Genomic DNA, 21,774 nt, shown 5'->3' with positions numbered 1-21,774 from the left:
AAGCAATGTCTCCTTCTGGAAGGACCCCTCAGACAAGTAATTGTGGGTGACATTAGCATGAAACTTTTACAGAAACATAATTCAGTGTATTGTTAGATGCTGAAAATGTGCTGCAGCCTACAGGTGAATGTCAACAGTGTGGCGACCTCAGTTAGTATTGCTTTAGAACTGTCTACATATATCTTAAATATAATTCTCTGGCGTTACGATTTTTGGAAAGTCAGAAGTTTAGTACAGCTTTTCTGAAATCTGATCTAGATTTAATCAAGGACAGCCTTTTCTGGTTTTGACTCTTTTACTAAGTAAGTTGTGGTGTAATTGTGCAGTTCCCTGGGATGTTTGGAGTATAAATGCTATGAATAATGAATCTATGCAAGTGTTCTGTAAGTTGTCTGAATAGGGTGCTAAACTCAGTGGCCTGTGTGGCTGTGGCTTCAGTACTTTGTACTAGAATGGGTCACATGCCCTCTGCTGCATTTTCAAAAGAAAACCATGACAATATGAAAACTTCTGAAATATATATCAAAATGCTTATGGATGAGGCTGTGCCTGCAAAGCAGGTATGTTACTTGAGAAGAAAATGGCTAAGTTCTGAGGTTTTTGGGTCCTGTCCCCCTGGTTGCCTGTAGAGGCAGCAAACTGGCTGCACGCATTGTTCCCTGTTCTGAGGACTCAGAGAACTGAACGCTAAAGTTGTGGGTATTAAATACTCGTCAGATGCTTGCTGTTTGTAATTTCCATTCGTTAACAGGTTTTAGATGAAGTATTCTGATAGACTCACTTGTTCATTCATCATGGCTGCAGAGGCAGCCTGGCAGGAAAGGAGGCAGTGGGTGGAGTGGATGGTGTTGGCCTGCCCCACGCTGCAGGTTCTGCAGTGCTGCCCTGGAGCTCTGTGCTGCTGCTGTGGAGCTGGGCTGGCCTGATGGTTGCAGCCCCAGAGCTGACAAACATGATCCAGGTGGGAGCAGCCAGTCCTGCCTTGCAGGGCTGTGTAAGGTACCTGTTGGACAGTTAATTTGCCACCTAGGAGTGAGTGCAGTTGTGTTTAAACTCAGCTTTGTAGGTGCAAACTGATACGGATGCATGCACATATGAGCTGACAAGGCTTTAGGCTAATTAAATTTTGTGCAGCTTTAATTTTAAGCAAGTGCAGCTTACAGGTTTAGACAACCTTTGAGTCTGCAAGGAAACTAAAGTTTACCTGGTTTGTAGGCTAGGGGAACTCAAATGTTTCAAAATAAATCCATGAGAATTGGAGTAGCATGTGTTTGTAACTCTTCTGAAGGTACTAGTTTAGGGTTTCAAACCATTTAAAAAGCTGCCACGTGGATTATTTTTTCTATCCCCCAGAAGTAGAGGATGGAAAGCTGATGAGTTACATTGCTTTAGCATTCAGTGAACTGACCTTTGAGATAGGCAAGAGTCTTCTGGCTACTTGCAGCTCTTTATTTGCCAAGACCAGACAGTTTCTGTGCCTAGAGTGGGTTGAAGCTGATAAGCAGAGGTGAGTGAGAAGTGCCTCGGTGCAGGTGCAAGGCTGAAGGATGGATGCCTGTAAGAACCTGTGGTCACCATCAGGCAGCAGTGCCATGTTCATCCTGCATATGTTCAGCTTTAAATTTTCAGCTGACGATAAAAGTCAAGGACAGGAGAGGGTTCTGCAATGTACCAGTGAGCAACATGGCACAGGTTGGAGAGGGGAGTTGCCTTTCCTATGGCAGTGAAGCCATGTCCATCTAGCAGGAAAGAAGTGAGTGACCCTTTTAGTAGGCAGGTGCTTGGAGAGTGCATGTAGATACTCAGAGCATTACTCAGCACAGGGAAACCTAAGAGGTTGCAAGAATTGCATTCCGTGGGAGTCAGCAATCGGGTACAGGTTCCTCAAGTGGAAAAAAGGGTGCAGAGGAGCTGTGTGGTGGGCAGCTATGAGAGAAAAGGGAGCAAGGAGAAAGACGAATGCATGTGTCCAGAAATCAGGGCAGAAGCAGGGATAATAGGATGTTGCAAGCAGCATTGGGAGGAGAGGGCTAGATAAAAGCTGGATTTGCTTGCAGAAAGACAGGCTGATGCCTATGGGGGAGCCGTTCAGTATGGAGGGGAGAGATGGATCTCTGTGGCATGGAGGAGGGACGAAAAGTGTGCCAGGGAAACCCTGTGGGTTAAGCTGGGCCTCCTCAGTGCAGTGTCTGTGAAAGGCCTGGGCAGCCCCGGATTGCTTCTCTGCTTCCCCGTGCGTGCCAGGCCCAGGGAGCATCGAGATGGCAGTGCCTTGTGGAGGCTGGGGCTCCTTTCCAGCCTGACAGTGGGACACCTGCAGCTGCTGACCCTGCAGGTGTTGGAGAGGGGATGGCTGTGTGCGGTGTTTGAGTGCTGGCTTGTCGTGACTTGAGCGGTGTGTGGGCTCGGCGGGGCAGGGGGGTCTTGTCTGCTCCCTCAGGATAAAGCCACAGAAGGGCTTGGAGGGGACTGGGTTGTGGCACTGCAAAACAGATGACACCCCCCTGGGTATCAAATGAATAGGGGAAATAAAAAGGTACAACCAGTAGCAGCAAATCTCTCTGTTAATAGAACATAACTAGGATAGCTGTGGGTCATGAAAATGTTGAAGGAAATAATGTGAAATAAAGAAGAAACACAGTTTTTATCAGCAGGCTTAAATCTGCCATCTGGGCACCTGTGCCAGCATTGGAAAACGTGTGGTAGGAAAGCCTTGCTGCTGCAGAGCTGCTGACACTGGGAGCTGTTCTGCTGTTCTGTTGGATTCCGCTGAGCTCTGAGCTATGTACGACAAACACAGCCCTATGCAGACTTGTACATTCATGGGTGTGTATTACGTGTAAACAGTGTAGAACTCTTCCTGTTTTCTCGCATGAGTGTTGTTTTGCTTTGCCATCAGCTGTCTGTAGCCACCATTTCCCAAGGGAAAGGCAGCAGAGGACCAGGTCTGTGCCCCGTGGCTGGCTGTGATGCACAGCAAGGTGCTGCCTTCCTCCTCAGCTTGTTGGCTCTGCAGGCATGGAAGGGAAACAATTTTGTGCATGTGTTTTATAGGTACACTTAATTTCCTGTTTGGTTTTCAAGTGCTGCTGAGGAGTGTCACCCCCTTGGTTTCACTAGGCATCCTTTTTGGAGCCATGTGGGACAAAGGCTGGAGAAGAATGCCGGTGTCTCATAGTTGGCTTTACAGCACCTCGAGTCCAGACCCTTCAGTAATAATGTGATGGGGCTTCTGCTGACCATGGCTGAAAATAGCACAGCAGATCTCTTAGCTATCTATAGACTGGATTCTGAAGCAACCAAAGGTTGATTTGTTTTTTCATAATTAGTTTTAAACCCAACAGTTTTCATTGTGGAATACGTGAGTTGTTGGAATGGATTATTTGCTGCTTAGCCACAAACCTGCATGTCTGGTGACTGTTTCTGTCTTTCTGCTTTCAGTGGGACATTCCTGAGATAAAATTTCTACTGAAACAATCTTTTTTCATACTGCTTTGTTGAGATCGTAGATTGTTAGTAATAAATATAGGCTGCGGCTCCTCTGAAGTCATATTATCTTCCCACATCCTGTACAGAGGGCACCGCATCCTTGGAACAGAATCTCTTGCCTGAATGTAACAATATGTACTGATTTTAATTCAGAGCAGTGCTGAAAGAACCAGGGTGAGAGCGGTGTAAAAGCATTTTCTTTGTCTCTTCTCAGAGTTCATTACAGTAACTTGTGGCTTTTACATTTAAATAAATGTAAAAAAACCCCCAACTCCAGGAACTTAAATGACTGTCTTGTTGGAATAGAGCACCTGGCAGTGTGTGGTTGTTGCAAGTTCTTCCCAGTTATTTTAAGAACAGTGGAACAAGCCTTTAGCATTGAATACAACTAGATTTCTTCAGAGAGCTGAAAGAGATGTTTATAGACCTACATTTCAGACGCAGGTATTCTGATGTCTGCTGGCTAATTATTTCTTGGCAGTTCATTACAATGGGCTACATTTGAGATTTGGGCATTTCATTAGCAGCCTTATCTTCCTTCTTTGTTCAGCTGTTTGTATAGTTGGCATTATTTATACTCATAAAATGATCATAGTGTCAGAAATGGTGAAGGGATTAAATTTTTATCCTCTATGAACTATTTTAATTGCATTTATTTTAGTAACAAGTATTGAAGTCACGTGTTTGACACATTTTAACCTGCATTAACTTCAAGGCATGCCTAACCACTACATTTTTCAGCACTGTGATATAGCATTGCTCCTTCCTGTGTCTGATGGAAAACTGGTCTGGCTTATTCTCTCTGGCAAGTGGAAGGAGGTGGATTAGGTTACAGGGAGGATGAAGTAATTGCAGCTCACCCTTCTCGTTGCACTCTTCTATTGGCTTGCTGAGCTTTTGCTTCCTGATTTTGCTGAGGAGGGTGGTTTGCCTGGGATTGAGTAGGAATCTGCCTTCAAACTGAAAGAGACAATATTTACCAGTTGGTGAATACCTGCTTTGTTTATTTTTTGAGGCCTGCGAGTTGGACACTTTTCTACATTTCCAGTGAACACTGCTCTATTTTTATACTTCAGGGAATTAACGATACTTCATCATGATTCTAGGATGCAATTATGGTCCCTGTGGCTTTTATATGGAATAAAAGTATATCTGCATTTGAATCCTGAAAGACCTAATTTGTCCTGTATTAAATGTTTTGCCGCTATTTGCCTGTGTTTGTGCTAGGCTCAAGTGCCTGGTGTCTGGGGCATGACACTGGATTTTCCCGGGGGAGGGAGCAGTGCAGGCAGGGACAGAGCCCCTAGGTGGCATCAGAAGCCACCTGATTTTTGGCTGCTGCACGCCCGAGGGTGAGAGATGTGGATGGGAGGGGAGTCCTGGCCCTGGGGTGCAGGGCCTTGCCCGGCTGGGGTGTGCTTTCCTTTCTCAGTGCCCTGTGCTAAAGCTCTTACACCATTAGCTGAGCAGTATGGATAGTCGTCATTTTGCTAATTCAAACATGTTTCAACCTTGTGCAGCTCTGCTTTCTAAATATTTAATTGAAATGCTTTTACAGCCATTTTACTTCTTTATCACCGTGAGCCAAGCCAGACAATGTAACATGGCATATGTTAAGATGTTAATTGAGTAGCAGCACACATAGGCGGCTGTTTCATAATTTTCTCCTTAGATGATCCTTGGCTCCAGTTTAACATTTCTTTGTGCTTCTGAGTGGAAGGTTATATAAAGATATATTTAGAGCTGTTAGTCTAAGAAAGAGAAGCATTAATTCAGTAAGATTAAGAATTAAGAGCTGATTCCTGCAGGCACTGCTGGGACACAGTGCTTGTCGTGGTAAGGATGTGATAATAGTACCTTTCTGATAGTACCACTTACTGTAATGGGGTTGGTAATCCTTTTATTGAGTGGTTTCTCACAGCGTGCAGAGTAAATAGAGAGATTTTTTTTTTTTTTTTTTAATGTCACCTGATGTCATCAGAGTTGTGGAATTCAGATTGAATCTTTCCAAAAGGATACGTGGTCAGTTTAATAATGACCCACCCTATTTTAACATGGCTTTTAGAAACATGACTTTGCCAAAACTGTCACTGTTGGTACTTTGTAGTGCAGTCTGACTTGCTTTCCTTGGGGACTTAAGTGGGTTTTTGCAAGAGGCAAGGAGGCAGCAGGACACTGCACAGGAGAAGGAGTTCCCGGGTGTTGTCAACACCCAAATGCCTCCTGTGCCTTGGAGACACGTGCCTGGCAGTGCTGCTCAGGTGCTACTGCTCCCGACAGGAGCAGCCCTTCCAGACTACCTGCAGGCCCTGTTGCTAAGAGGTTTGACAAACAGCCTGTGGGGATGGTTTGGGGGAACGACTGATACAGTGGGAAATGGAGGCTTTTTAGAGGCTTTCCTCAGTAATTTTTGAAAGGCCATGTGGCCAAGACAATCCTCCTTGGCAGACAGCTCTAACTGCTGTCTTGGGTATCCTTCTGTTGTGGAAGGCTTGTTTTCAGGTGTGAGAAAAATACCAGGGCAGCAGTGTCACCATGCACTGTCAGGGTTATGTGCGCTGCATGTGAGCCACTCAGAGGTTTTCTGTGGCCTGAACAGATCCTGGTGGGTTTTTGATTTTGTTTTGGTTTTTCCATTTTTCCAAAGAAAGTTTATTTTATAACTTTGTAAACATTTTCTCTCTCAGATGGCTGAAAGGGTGGTTTGCAGTCTTAACGATAACTAGGTAACTGTGCCCACAGTAAGTAACTGCACACTAGGCTTTTCCATTAGTTGCAACTTTTTGCTATAAGTCCTGCATGTTGGGTAATAATGTAACTTAATACACCAGTACTGGAAACTGGAACCCTGCAGAGGGGGAACCCTTGCTGTCTGGTCAGGAGTTATGCCCTGCCTTCCTGATGTATGGCTCAGCTCTCAGCAGTGATGGAAAGTAGTTCCTTTTCATCAATTGTGTTATGGTTTGGCAGAAATAATATTTTCTCTGGGCTGTCCAATGAGTGCCAAGCACATGAAGCACAGCTATCCCGAGGCTGGTTTTGGGAGGATTTTTCAGTTCATGCAAATATTTTCAGTCTTGGGCTGAATGGGATACAGAGTATCTCCGGCAATTTCATTGAATGCACCAAACTTCTAATGGTAATATCACTCCAGGCTTCCAACATTTGACCACCCACTCAAACCATTACTAAATTTTGCGCAATAAATTGTAGCTCCACTGCTCTTCTGAGTTTGGTTGAACTGGATCTGTTGTTGACATATTCCTCCATTTGAGGAATGAGTCCACTGCCAGTGCCTGAATGGTGAGAGCCAGGTCTTGTGTGACTTTTGGGGTTGGGAGATCTCTCCTGACTGAACAGAACAGTGGTGTCCTGGAGGTGCTGCTGTCCCTCATCAGCCCGTGAGCCCCTTTGGCAGCATCCTGCTCTGCACACGTGTCCCAGGAAAGGAGCTGTGCTGCGGGGTGGGTGTTGAGAGGTGTGTTCACTGTGCTTCCACAGTGTTGGTTATGCTGCTGCCTATCATAGGGGCTGAATGCTCCCAACTAGAAAGCTGCTAAGGGTTACTTTCAGTGCTGTGCAGGCTTTGGGAAGGCTCAGGGTTAGCTAGGCAGTAGCTAATAAACTTGAGGGCTTTCTTTTACTTCTTCCAATGACCTCCCTTCTGCTCTTACAGACATAAGGCTTCTCTTATCCCTTGTGGTTATATGGCTTCTAGTATTTGCAACATTAAGGAGGTACTTGGTGTGCTCAGAGGAACTGAATTCTGCCACTTCTGGTAATACAATAGTCCCAAATTGCTCAGTGCAATTCAGCTGCCTATTCCTGAAAGTAAAGTATTGCTTAATTAGAGGAAGGTTGGCAGCATCTGGTTTACGCCGCTTGAAAAAAGAGTTGCATCTCCTTGCCTTATCTTCCTGCTTTTTTCCCCTCTCTCTCCATCAGTTCAAGGTAAACTCAGCAGCTCACCTGGGAAGAGAACACACTCCTCATTCTGCCCATGCCAAGTTAGGGCTGTTCTGAGCAGAAATACATAAATAGGTCAGGGAAAACAGAAATGCATACTTTGGCAGAAGATAGGAGTTTGAGGAAATACTTTCATCTGATTTCTCCCTGTCTCATTCTCCCAAAGATAATTTCAGGAGTTTGTCTTTAGCATTTAGAAACTTTAATTGCTACAGCCTTCAAAAATTACCTTCAAGAATCCTTCAAAGGTCTTGGTCCTAAAAGTCAAAAGCTGAGGCTTTTAAGGTGGGCTGGAGCCTTTCCTGTAAGGCTTTTTCTGCAGACCCAAAGCAGCCAACACATGTTCCCTGGGAAGTTGTAGGTCTGGGGTTCTCCATAAAACTCCGCAGCTTTTGCAGGGAGCTGCCCTGCGTGGCTTTTTCGAGCACAGCCTAAGAAACCTCCTTTCTCTGCTGTTTTACTAATTAGTAGAAGTGGGGTGCATGTTTTTGAGTGGCTGATGGGTCGGTGACTAGAGGTGACCAAAGGTGACCAGATTGATTCACACTGGTGGTGTTTGGAGCAGAATTGACATTTTTTGAGGACCGTTGCTGTAGACAGTACAACAAGGCACACTCAGTGTGCCTTGACTTTGAAACAGTCAATAGGATGGTACCCACTGAATAAATGTATCATTGTTGTGATAGCATCTCTAATTTTTGGTTGGAGAGGGGCACATACAAGGTTTTGATATAAAATTCTATGCTCCAAGGTTCTTGTGTTGCGTCATTGGGCACAAGTTGGTAAATCCAAGGCAGCTGTAAAAGCAGCCACCTTTGTTACTACTCACAAGAGACAGCTACCCCCAGAATCATAAATCTTGTCCTGGATAAAACTGCATGAGGTAGCCTGAATTAAGTTTTGTATCAAGTAAGTGAACTAGTTTAACTGGAGGGAGACTGTCATCATGAAGAGCTACATAAGAGAGAGTAACACCAGCTGCACTTCTAGATGGGGGTGAATCTCAATGAGCCCCCAGGAGCAGCTTCAGGAGGAGCAATGCTGGCTGTGGGCTTAAGGTGCAGTTTGTGAGTTTCCAATGGGCTCAGGTTCTGAATAGATTCAAATGGTTATTTTCATTAGAAAAGAACATCATTCCTGCTACTCTCCTGCAGCTACTCCTAGGCTTACAGCAAAGCATGTGGGTAATGGCCTCTAGATGTTAGAAATGGCTCTGTGTAGGGCCTGATTCAGCCTGGTTGTTAGGATTGCTGGTTGCAGGCACTGTAATTGCAGTAGTAATTAGGTAAGGGATGCACTTGACAGAGACAGAAGCAGACTTACTTGTAAATGAAACTTCAGCTTTCAAAGCATGTATGTCCTATTAGTGAAGAAGAAGCAGGGCAAAATAAACAAAGGTGGCAGGTGTAATCTGGGATGGCTGTCCCCTTCCCACCTTTATCACTTGGTGTCCTTTTATCTCCTGATGTGATGTCCTGCAGTGTCACCAAATGGAGTGTTTCTGTACAGTGCTCAGGACCATGAGAAGGTCACTGTCCCAGTACCATCCCAGTGAAAGGGCTCATTCCTCAGAGTTGCCACTGCTTGATTTTGATGTGGATCACCTCCACTGGAAGGGAAATAAGAAGCATTTTAATCGTTAGGCACAAGCTTAATAAAATGAAACAATGTTAACCTGTGCTCTGGTTAGGAAGCAAGAAACCTCAGTTTACCACTAATAGATTTTAATTATGTCCTCCCAGTATACTCGAGAGCATGGAGCAGGAGATGAAAAAAATTGCTTTTTAAATAGAGATCACACTTATCCCTGCTGAAGCAGTGGGACCTTTCCCTTTTAAAATGTCACAATATCTGCTTGCAGATTGGAGGACATGAACTTGACTGTCCTTTTCGTGCCACCAGTTGACGAAAAGGAAACATAGCGAAGCTGTACTTACTGGCCCTATTATTGCTCCTCTGCTGCAGCTTCTCAACACTGTTGATCAGTGCTGTAGGAGCAGAGATCACAGCTGGAAGAGACTGAACTAAATTTGAGAGTTTATATTTCCTGACTCAGACTGATATTTGGAGATAAAAGGACAGCTCTAGGGATCTCCTGTCCAGCTGCCTTCTGGCAACTTGCCTCTTTCTCTTTGCAAGAAGAAAATGTTAATGCAAATAGGCATGCTGATGCTCAGTTTGGCAGAAGGGAAGCTGTGCTGGCTGGAGTGTGCTCTCCTGAAAAGCCCAGTGCATGGTGTTGTCTGCAAGTCTGTAGAGGCTGTATTTGGGCTAAGTTTGCTATGTCTTTACCCTGCATCCCCTTGTCCTTTATGCACTCTTTCTGCATAAGCTGTCATGTGAAGCTGTAGAAGAGGTTTAGGTAGAAGAATGAGTACACAGGCCTGATTCTTGTTGCCTGCTGCTTTGTAGGAGAGGCTGTTGATCTGTAGCAGCATGGGGACTGTGGGACCGTGCTAGGGGTTGGAGGCAGTGAATAGGTGGAGTCTGGGGTGAAGAAGTGCTGCTGGAGCAGCTGTGTCCCCATGAATTTGGTCAGCTTTGGGTCAGACACACCCTGGCAAAGTTCAGCAGCAGCAGGTTTCTGTGCTTGGTGTCCTTTGACTTTTCTGGTAAAACGGTGGTTTTTGATGAGTGAAATGACATTTAGGTTCCCTTCTTCAGTTGCTACAGTATATGTGAGCATCTTTTCCAAGGCAAGGCAAAGCTTCCATTTTACCATCCTTAGTATTCCCTGTTCTTAAAAATCCCCAGCAGCTCTGCTTTACTGTCTCTTTGGTGTTCTGAGTGTCTACCCACCTGATGGCTTCTCCTACACAAAGTCAGCTGGAGGGGATGTCTGCTGACGTATCTACTTCAGTGAACTTGTAAAATATTTTTACCTGTTGAAATATTTTACTGTATTCTGTCACTCTAACATGAGCAATTCTTGTATGGGAAGGGGCATCACTATTAGCAGCCTCTACAAACCAGATTTTTAGACTGTCTTGTTCCAAAATGGAAGTCATGTAACAAGCAGGACAACCAAACTCCTGCCTCTGAGCATTTAATGCAACAGTAGATGCTGGTTCCTATCACCATCAGACACTAGAGGCGTTTGTTTTGCTTGTTTCTTACAATTTTAGTAGATCCATCAGCTGCCTTAGTCTAGCTTTGTATGTGATAGCATCCATACAGAAGTAAAATAACTTCCATGAGGTGTTTTGTTGTGTGAGGAGATTGAATTATGTTTTATTTCACTAGGAAAAGAATTGCTCTCTGAACTCAAAAAGATGGTTGGTTGATGCTTGTTCAGTGTTCAGGTGTTCAGACTGGGGTTTTCTGTATGGGAAACCTCCTGCTCCCCTTCAGAGCAGTGATAAAATGCCTTCAACTAATGCTGTCAGACCAAGCATGTGAAGTACAGCACCCTTAAGAAGCACAAAAGCTGCTCATGGGTGTGGATATAGGAAGTATAATAAATTCCATACTGATTGCCCACCTTGGCACATGCACTGAGGTCATTCATGGCACATTTCAATTCAGTCCCCACCCAGTGTCATCTTAAAAAGCCAACTGGGAGGTAGAGAGATTAACTTGGAAAACTCCAAAGTTAACAGTGGAATAATAGTTGTGTGCTTTGTAGCAGCTCTTTGGAAAGCTAGAAATAAGTGCCTTGAAGTGGTGGGATTTACTGTAATATGGGGAGAGGGGGATGTTAATTGTGTTTACGGATAAACAAGTCAAATGCATTTGAATTGTGTAAGAGCTACAATAAAAATAGTGATATCCATCCTGGATGCATTGCAACTTGGGATAATAGCTCCCAGTTGCAATGGTATTTCATTAAAAAAATACAGTTCTTATGTAAAAGAACAGAACAGCAAGAATTCTAATAGTTATGTTTGGGTGACATTATATGTAAAAATAGCTGACTGAGTATTATTCTGTAGACTAGCAGGATATTTCAGAGCAAGATATAAAGCCTGTAGTGCAGTGATAGAAATTCTAATATGTAATGGTTTTGTCATTGATTTTAGACTAATTCAGTATTTCTTTTCTCTCTTTCTTCCCTCACATCTAGCAAAACTGTACAATCTAAAGTGGACTGCATTTTGGTAAGTACAACTCCAGAATGCTTTTCAATATTTAATGAGCTGCAGGACCAAAATAGATGACTCTGGAGACTGACAGCTATTATGAAACCTTTCCTTAACAGTACTTCAAGGTACTACCACTAAATGTGATCAAAATTAGTTACCATCTCAGGTACCTTCCCAGAAATGTGCAACACTACAGGTCCTGTTAACTCTGCTGTGCTGCTTAGGGCAGAGAGATCGTTTTTTGAAGAGGGGAAAGGCCCTTGGATTGCAAAAACATCATCTTCATTTGTGCATTAAAATAACAGGATCTAGGCAGTGATAAGAGATTATTTTTGGGAAGCACTAGTTCACAAAGAGGTTTTATTTGGTTTTAATAGTGAGCAGGTTGCGAGTTTCTTTAAATCAGAGTCTGGAGTTCATAAATCTTAGGACTGGAAGGGACTGCTTATCCTGACTTTCTGCCTTCAGCACTTCATCCAGAAGTACCAGTGGATAAGATAAAAAAGTGTGATAGACAACCACCTGGATACTATCAAATAGTATGGCTGAGTTAACTAAGAGTACTCCTCAAAGTCACATTATCAAAGGCTAATTCAGACAGTACTGAATTCTCTTGCCTTAAAATGTCTTAATTTATTGTTGTATAAGATTTAAAGCTGTATTGTGTTGCAAACAAACTTTGGACGCCATTTAACCTCTGTTTAAAAGTTCTTGGATGCACCCAATGTAAATAGGGATGCAGAATGTAATTTTTTTCAACTTTATTCCTCATTGACATTTGTGAACACCAAGCAGGTGCCTTAAGATCTTAACTGTTTTGTATGTGAGTCTTCAGTGCATTTGTAAAACTTTTAACACCAGGTATTTCTGTAGAAAAAAGATGGGAGTTGGTGTAGGTGTTTCTAAGTAGCATTGGAGAGGGAGTAAATAAATAGGAGATTAACCAGTCATCTGCTTTTGTCAGTCTGTTTTAAGAAAATGGAATTACACTAGGACTATTTTTGCATTAAATTATGCAGATTTATGGACTTTATGTACTGAGGTAGGGATTATCAGTTTGTGTGAGGGTACTGGGTAGGTCTCATCCATTGGATTGACAGAGAAGTCTTGGACACAAAGCCGTCTCCATGGCTTGACTTGGAACAGAGCAGCAGTGTCCTGATGATCTAATTTTCTGTTCCAGATGCCTCCTTGTCTGTCCTGCTGATGAGTTCAGAGGAGTCGTGTCAACAGTGGAAAAGCCACTCTAGGTTAGCAAAGGTAGATCTAATGCTGTTCAGGTAGTTTAAAAAAGAAAAATCCAAGATCAGAATAGTTTGACGAAATCAAAATTTAGCTGAATTCTAGCAAAATGGTTTCTGTGTTTTTAGGTGCTTTGGAAAGCTGCGAGCTGCAAGACAGAATCTAAAAGCACGTTGAACTGAAAAGCTGTGGCTGTGTAGCTCTGAATCCCTCTTTTGGTAGCACCAGTCACAGCCCCCATGTACAGAGCCACACACAAATGTTTGTAGGCTGCCAAGTTCAACACAGTTCAGCAAGGAGAGAACTAGGAAGAAACAGAGGTTGGTGGCAACAGTCTGTTGTGGAGGTTGCCCATAGCAGAGGGCTGTGGAAAGCAGCCAGTGCAAGGGCACTGGGACTGCAACTGCTCATACAAGAGTCTAGAGTTACCTGCCTTTCACTTGTTACACTGCACCACTCACATTCTGACATACTGTCAGTTTCTAGGACATCATAAGAAAATCATTGTATACTGTGCAATCCAAAAAAGATAATTAGCAAGAATTGTGGTGTAAACAGTCATTAAAAATTCATTATAACATCTTTTTAACTGTAGTAAACATGTCTAGCAGTAGATTCTCTTAAGACTTTGCTTGTTATATTTGTAGCCACATACTAAGTGAACTTTTGAACCCGATTTTTAGACTGGGCTGCTCCATATAATCACTCAGCAAGAAGGCCAAGGTTTCTTTCCTTAGTCCTCTGGAAAGAGGTCAGTGCTGGTGTGAGAGTGCTGGATCGATGGCCATGGAAACCAGAGCTGCTGGTGGTGCAGGGTGTGTTGGGTCAGCGTCCATCGGTCCTGTGGCAGCAAAGGTGCCACTTGTCTGTTGGGCCCTACAGGAGACAGGCAGAAGCTCTATGAAGCCTTGGCAGCTATGCTTGGGCACTGTCAGAAGAAAGCTGCCATGTGTTTTTAGGGCTTGTTTGGAATGTTTAGCACCTGAAATATGTTCCTGCTTCTGCTCAGATAAAGCATATCAAATGTATTTGTTAGATGCTTTCTAGAATAAAAGGGTGTTTACAGTATTAGTTATTTTCTGTCTTGGTAATATTTCAGACAAGCCATCTGACCTAGAGTAACTTATTTAACCTTTGCTTTTTGTTTCTCTATTCATAGAGTGGGGAGATGATTGCTTGACTACTTCGCTATTTTTAGTTCTAGTTGTTAAATAATAGATGTTTGTTCTGCTGAAGTATGACAAATTTTAGGGCCTTTCCGCCCATAGGTGCAGGTTACATTGCCATTGGCACAGCCTTTTTTACTTTGATTAGAGTGTAACTATAAATACTCAAAATGTGGAAAGAAATAGAGCAGTCCATGCTCTCTAAAACAGTAGTCTTGTGTAAAGCTTGCAGAGTCCCCCTGGCCTTCAGCTCTCCTTACCCAAACTCGAGGGCAGAAATAACCTGTAATTCTGCTTTCATTATGGACATTTGAAATAGTTCAAATTTGAATGACATTTGCACTGTGTACATTACAGAAGTTGCAGGTCTTCTGACTGTTCCTTAGTATATTCTTCCTCTATCTTATTTAAAGTTTGGCCTGACTAGGTAAACAATCCAGAAAAAGCACATGCTTATTTTCTTGTCAACATAGGAGTTGTCCTATGGTAATCCCTTTTGACAACTTTAAAATGAAGCTTGACTAATGTTTGTGACCTAACAGTAGATGAGCAGTCAGAGAAAACAAGGAGAGAACCAATCCACCAAGGTCAGGAAACCTGAAAGATATTAGTTGATTTTGGGGACTCATGTTCAAATCTCTAGGTTCTCTGGTTCAAGCAGAAACATGAATAAATTCTGTTTCCTGAAACACAGATGAAGTCCTTAACCTCATTCTACGCTGAATAGGTCTTTGTCTCTTTGTGCTGCGGAAACCTGCAGTGGCAAGTTAGTGTCTCCCAGAATGGAAACAGATATCAAAACCTGGTATTTTCATTAAAAAAACCCCTACCCCACAACATTTTGGTCATCCTGGTTTATTTCACAGGTGTTTATTTAGCTCAATCAAAATGCCTGTTAGAAGGAAAAATAAAGTTGCATCTGTTTCTATGAAAATCTTGTTCTATGTCAGTCTTAGGCAGCAAAAGGACATTCATTTGGAGCAGATCTGTGTGGCCACTGATTTGTGGTTTAATTTGTTTGCTGCTTATTTTAAGCATTTCTGTAGTTACCTATCTATATTTGGTAACTGTCAAAACAGAAATAGTAGATATTTCTGTTCCTTTATATGTTACTGAAAGTCTTTGCTTAGCTGTGACTTGAGGTTTCTAATTCCTTGTTCTTAGTTTTTCTGTCTCAGAATATAAGATCACTGAGATATTTTGAGTACTTGATAGATTTTTGGCTACATTGAAGCCAAGTTGGGAAAATCAGTATGAGCACTGCCTTCTCCCCATCTTCATTGAATCTTCCTTTGTTTTATATGGTTGCAGTTGCAGGAGATAAAGGTAACATGTGAAGAGCAAGAGTACCAGAGGCGATACTTTGTGCTGGCTTTATACCTCAGTCCTGCAAGCAGTTTAGCATGCTTGTGCATTTTTCTAATGCAACTTCAAGAAATATGATTTATAAGTAGCCTTTGGAGAATTAGACCGTCTTCATCTGATGTGATAGAACCTGTCAATTAAGGTCAGGATACTTCAAGCAGGATTTTTACTTAGATCCTTTTAAGTAGCAGAAAAGGTTTCCCCAGACGTTGCACAGGCTCTGTGGTTTTTAGAACAGTAGCATAAACTTCAACGGGCTGAACAAAGGGGAGTTTGTCCAAGATGGTGCCAGCATCACGTTCTTCCTTTTGATGCTGTGACCCTCTTCCACTCTAATGACCTATTTTTTCCACTCTATTGACCTATTTGGAGATTGGGGAGGGAATTTATAGTATATTTTGTGTTGTTGTTTCTTTTTATTTATTTCCACATGCATGCAACCTAGCACAAAGAAAAGCTCAGAATGAATGAACCTTTTTCTTGGTCAGTTAGTAGGCCAGCTGAAGTGTTCCTCCAATTTCCCAAATTCTGTGATTCTGATTACATTAAAAAATTGGAAAGTTTTGATGCTTTGAACAATTGCAGTAACAGTAACTGCAGTTACTACTGAATTCACCAGACCTTTAGCATTGAGAACTGGTGGATGTCAGCTGAGATTGAAGAAGAAACTGTACTTAACAAGACTAACCAAGTTTTGAGGGTTTCAGAAATGTGTAGAGAAAACAGCCTAAACAAAACAACGTTTAACAAATTTTAACTAAACAAAATGCAGTGTTTCCTGAATGTACTTGCACTGACTGTCACACTCCATCTCCTTGCTGCCACTTCTTCAGTTTTAAGATGATTTTCTCTAAATAGATTCAGTCTCATCTAATAAGCTTAGGTTTATCTAATTATCACCCAGGTAGGATTACCTCTGTGAACTGCCTGTGACTTCTCTTAACTCTCCTGTTCTGAGGAGGTCCTGCCTTCCCAGGGCTTCTCTGCTACTGTTACTGAAAGCTGAAGGACTTGTGCAGAAAGTGCTGCCTAGGGCCAGGCATGGAAAGGAGTGGGGTGTGAGTGCAAACAGTGAGATACCATCACTCTCCAGCTGCCTCTGCTAAAGATGTGAGGAAGCCATAATCCTCAGCCACCTCATCTGTAGGGATGCAGTTTTGCTCATGGGAGAGTCACCAGCTCACTCACATCCTTTGAAAAAGGTTCTGCTAACATAATCCCAGTCAAATCTTTCCCTTTTTGTTGGGGGTTTTTGAAGTTTTGTTTTTCTTTAATTAGGGGGGTTGACAGGTGGGACCTGTGTAGTAGAGTGGCTCAGACAGGGCCCTTCACGCAGCCCCTTCCTCCTGCCATGACACAGAAATGGCTTCAACTGCGGTGGGCACTGAGACTACTGCAGTGTATTTTGATAAAAGGTTTAATATTTCTTCTAAACCCTTGCCTTCTGTGTTGTGCTCGGGCACATTAGATTTGGAAGGGAGAACTTGTCTTCCACTTCAGTGTTGGAGTCATGGGGCGGGGGTGGGGGGGGGGAGGGGGCAGGATTTATTTTGCCTGGGATGCTTTTGTCTCATGGATTAGTGCTTACCATGCAAGGTAATCCTACCCAGAGAGTGCCCTTTGGTGTGCTGCTTGGGCTTTTGCCATTTAAAACAAAAAGAGCTAAGTTCCTTGGACAAGAGAATGTCTAATAATGAAGTAAAAATTTTCTTGTTAAATTTCTGTCTTCTCAAAAATTACTAATTTTCTGTAAATTCTTTCTTTGGAGAACATTGACTTTGCAGTAATGGGCTTGCTAAAGTAACACCCACCAGTTTAAATGCTGTGATTCATACAGGAAAGGAAGAACAGAGAATTTGACAAAATGCACCCATTATTAAGAAATACCTCTCTGGATACTTGGTGGTCTGAGTACCACTGCGGTGTAAGCTGCTGCAGAGCCACACAGAAATTGGTGTCAGCAAATTTCAGGAGTTTGAGGAAAAAACCCCCAACCAAATGGTGTGGTTTGATGCAGCTTATAAAAGCAGCACATCCAGTGTCTGTTACCTGTGTGCTGCTGGAAGTGTTTCTCTTGGCTCTGGGAAGGTCTGTTGCATCACTGGTGGCCCCATTCTGTGCAGCAGTTCTGCAGTGTGGTTTGCTCGCCGGGATTATTGAGGCCCTGCGCTCTCCCAGCATCCTTCCCTGGATACTGTGTCCCACCAGTCCTTTCCCAGGGTCTGGGGTTAGGGAGGAGGAAGTGGGACTTCCTCTTTCTGGTACTGTTGTCAGTTTTGTCCCAGTAAGGTTGGTCTGGACATGACTGGGTCTGGTAGGGAGCCCCAGTTTAAAGTGAAGTTTATGTTTTTAGTTTCCCCACTCCATTCTGCTGAAGTGAGCCACTACATGTTGGTCCCACCTCTTTTCTCTTCCTTCTGGAAAATGTTAAATTGGCAGTAAGACACCAGTAAAGACAAAGAGAATTAGCAGTAATCCAGAAGCTGCATTCTGACTTAAAAAAGGATCATGTGAGTCTCCAACTCTACTGATGGTGCACCGCCTTGGGCACTGCTTCTGTAGCATCTTCCCGAAGGAAACCCCCTGTGCTCCCTGCTGCATGGCTTTCCTTGCACTGCTGCCAAGCAAGCCCTGAGCATCTTACCTCAACTGATTTTCCTTCTATTTCTAAGTCCATGTAGCTGGTTTCAAATGACCAAAAGCTGGTCTCTGTGTAGGAATCACTGGCTGCGTACACTGGGTAAAACTGCCCCTCATGTCTGATCCTCAGCTGGTGTCCTCTGGAGGACTCTGGCACCACTGAGATGGATGTTAACTGAAGGGCTTGTGTGCATTAACAGTTTCAAATAACTGATTTCCAGAGGAAACAAAGAAATACATGTGTATATAGATAGGTTTTAAAATGACTTCATTAAAGCCTGTGACACTTAACTATTAGTAAATATAGTGGATCACTGTGTCAGGTCTGGTATTCCATGTTGTTACATCATAGCTGGATTCTCAGAGGTGCTTCATGTGTGCTCTGACAAGACCAAGTTTTCGTGTTACATGTCTGGTTACAGAAGTGATCCGTTGTTGACATTTTTTCAGATTCTACTTTTATTGCATGTGAATTTTGTAATTGTAACAAGTGCTTTCTGGTGTGTGATGATGTGTAAATAAAATAGGAAATCACATTTCTAGTCACATAGTGCTCACAGTCATGTTCTTTCATGTAAGTAAATATATTCTTGTTTGAAATTACATTATTTAGGAATACACTTGTCAGATGACAGTTTTTAGCTGTCAAGCTCAACTATTCTTATTTGCTTTTTTCTCCCCTGCCTCTCTCCACCTTTTGTTTTTTCCAAACCAAAACACCTTATCTAGCAAGAAGTTGAGAAGTTTACAGATCTAGAGAAACTCTACCTCTACCTTCAGCTGCCTTCGGGTCCCAACAATGGAGACAAAAGGTATGTGTGTGAGTGGAAGGGTGAGCAGCTAGTACTGAAGAGTTGCTTTACTTCCTGTGGCACTTAACTGCTGAGGAGTCATTCACATGACGTTGGTAGCAGAAGCAACCTTTATTAAACATTAAGTACTCTTGTTTTCCTGAAGATCAGGTGTTGGGGTTTTTTTAAAACTTTAGGTTATTTTATTGCATGAAAAGGTGTAATTATAAATCTCCTAAAATGCAAGAGTCATCAGAGAAAGTGTTTCACAGTGTAAGTGTAATTGTTCCTTCACTGTTTATGTATGAAGTCATAAAATAGCAACACAAATGTGATGGTGGGTGAAAGAAAAAACTGATGGTATTTCTGGTAATGCTTGTTTGACTAAAGGAAGTTCTAGAAAACCAACCTGCAGATCAGTGTCACAAAATAAACGTGTTCCTGGTAGGATGGTTATAGGCAGGCAGGTGCCTATAGGAAGCACATTGAATATCTCCTGGGAAAACTGGGTGATTCCAGAGGACAGCTGGCAAACTAAGGGGGCAGAAGCTTAGAGGTGGCCAGTAAGGAATAATAAATTTAAGAGGGGAGGTAGAACTCTTACCTGTCACTGTGTACTGGGAGCTGTGTATCAGTCAAGAAGTGGAGCATGGAGTCTCTTTGTTAAACTGTGGATGAAAGAGGGAGAAACTGCTGCCCATGGCTCAAGGAATAGGTAAATGCAGGAGGTGCAGGCCCTCTTTGTCTCTGGTGTCTCTCCATCTGTGTGGGCAGACAGTTATTAAGTCTTGTAAGTGAGGAGGAGCTGTAGAGCCATGTCTTCATCAGCACTTCTCGTTCTCTCCCCAGTGATCAGATCTCCATGTCGTCCAGCCGTGCCCAGCAGATGCATGCCTTCTCGTGGATACGCAACACCCTGGAAGAGCACCCCGAGACATCCCTTCCCAAGCAGGAGGTTTATGATGAATACAAGTGAGTGCCATACATAGGACTTTAGCCAGTGCAGCGGTGTGTGACACTGACTCTGCAGGTACCCCACTGGTGTGCGTGGATGCAGCCTGATGGACCATGCTGCTGTACCTGAGAATACGGTAGCTGCTCTGTGGCAAACTATATTCATTACTACTGCCTCTGGAGATAAGACTGTGGTGTTTAAATTGTGCATTACATGTACAATTGCTGAAGGAAGTACTTCTTAACAAGTAAATATCTGTATGAATATTGGTTTTGTGGGCAGAGTGTCACAGTTAAAAAGCATCGGTTACTATCTTACAATATGTGTTGGTCTGCTTGTTTGCATACGTATATGACTGCCTTAACAAGGGTGAGGGGTTGAATTGTTCCCTATAGATGCAGCTATTTTGCACGTACAATCTTGCCCATCACACCTTTCTTTCCAGAATAATGCATAAATATTGGGCCTTCCTGCAGCAAGCCTGATTTCTACAGAGGCACAATGTATCTGAATATGTATGAAACCAGTAACCAAGGCCACTGTGAGTCTATGTTGTCAAGTCTCAAAGCTACCGTGTAATGAGAAAGCAATTAGAAGCAAGGGAGAGGGAGCTGTCTGATGAAAGCTGGATTTGAATTCATTTACAGAATGTACCCTGTGGGGGAGGGGGAAAGAAATAATCATCCTCAGCCCAGTTGCCTGAAGATGAGTAACAGATTTATGATCTAGTATGAGTATTTCCATAATCTGAACGATTACAGTAATTTGCAGGGAGCTGAATCCCTTCACCTCCTAAGTGCCTACAGGATTCACCCCATAGTAATTGTTATTGCAGGGTTGCCTTCTGCAAATATCTCGTTTTAATTAACTCTCTCTGCTGAAGTGTTTTACTCTGATTGAGCTGAAGCATGATGGCATTGGCTTGCCTGGGGTTGATAAACATGCACACACCTATTTCTGAGCTCCTGCCATGGCCGGGAGCGGTGACGCAGCCTGGCAGTGCAGCCAATGGCACAGACGTGCCGGGGTGGCCAATCCCTGAGCAGCAGCCGCTCGCACAGACACAGCAACAGCGGCAGCTGCTGTGCGGGAGAGAGATGGGAGCCTTATTCTTAAATATATTTCTTATTAAATAATTTATGGCCTGCTTCAGCAACAAATCTGCTTGGCTTCCATGCTGTGCCAAGCTGCAGATGCCCGGAAATATCATCATCTACAGATTGCGGAGTGTGAAATTTGGATGGCTTTGTATGTAGCTGCATCAAGTATTTGTGTATTGTATTTTTTTCCCTAACAAAATAAGGGTGGTAAGCAAATATTCAGGAAAATATCAAATGTTTGGAATCTGTTCTCCTTTGAAAGCTTCTGTTCTGTTTTTAAAACATTCAGTTTCTTTGAATATTTTCATGAGCTATTCTTACACACCAAAGGAGAAGTAGTCTTGGAGTGGGATGTGGGGAACAGGCATATAAATATGTGAGTTAGTTTTGATAAGTCCTTTTTCTTTACCTAAGGGTGCTAAGACCTCTCAAAATTCATTTCTGTTATATTAACCAGTTACCATTTCTCTCTTCTGTGTGCAGAGATGGATGTTGCATGAGCTCACAGTGAGTAAGCTTATGCACTCTGCATGTGTAAATCAAAAGTGCAAGGCTTCAGAAGAGTGCTGCATCATACCAGCATCTTCATTCCTGCTGTATATTTTGGTCGAAATAAATTTTGCAAAACTACTGGCCTTCTGCATCACCTTTCATATGGTTTGGGTTTTTTTATGAAGAGGGAAAGACAGAAGCTTGCACTCCACACAGGTTCACCTTTGGCAAATGTTGATAGTATTTTCAGCTCCTCCACATTTCAGTAGCCTCTTCTCACTGGGCTTATTCCGTACAGCAACTCTTCTTTCTGTTTTGTTGCTCTTCAATTTAAGTGTGAATTCATCTCTCTAACTGGATAAAAGTGAGTGGATTCATCTTTCTTTTGAAAGGGATAAAATAACTTAAAAATGCATCACAGTATAAGGCAGTAGCACTTGGGAAGGCTGAGAGCTTGCAGCTGAATTTTAGAAAGGGGGTAGATGA

At 42.9% G+C, this 21,774-nt stretch overlaps 1 protein-coding gene across 1 annotated transcript in view; it reads left to right on the top strand.

Annotated features, from left to right (window-relative positions):
• RFX7 (regulatory factor X7) overlaps window positions 1-21,774 on the top strand; it is a 50,171-nt gene that overhangs the window by 10,774 nt on the left and 17,623 nt on the right. The window contains exons 2-4 of the mRNA XM_039557598.1: window positions 11,519-11,552; window positions 18,680-18,762; window positions 19,591-19,713. Coding sequence (XP_039413532.1) covers window positions 11,519-11,552; window positions 18,680-18,762; window positions 19,591-19,713 — 240 coding nt within the window. The remainder of the gene's footprint in view (window positions 1-11,518; window positions 11,553-18,679; window positions 18,763-19,590; window positions 19,714-21,774) is intronic.

This window comes from Corvus cornix, chromosome 10 (genome assembly GCF_000738735.6).
Source record: "Corvus cornix cornix isolate S_Up_H32 chromosome 10, ASM73873v5, whole genome shotgun sequence".
Taxonomy (NCBI): domain Eukaryota; kingdom Metazoa; phylum Chordata; class Aves; order Passeriformes; family Corvidae; genus Corvus; species Corvus cornix.
Note: the sequence above shows the minus strand (reverse complement) of the source record. Positions and strands in the feature narration are given on the sequence as shown.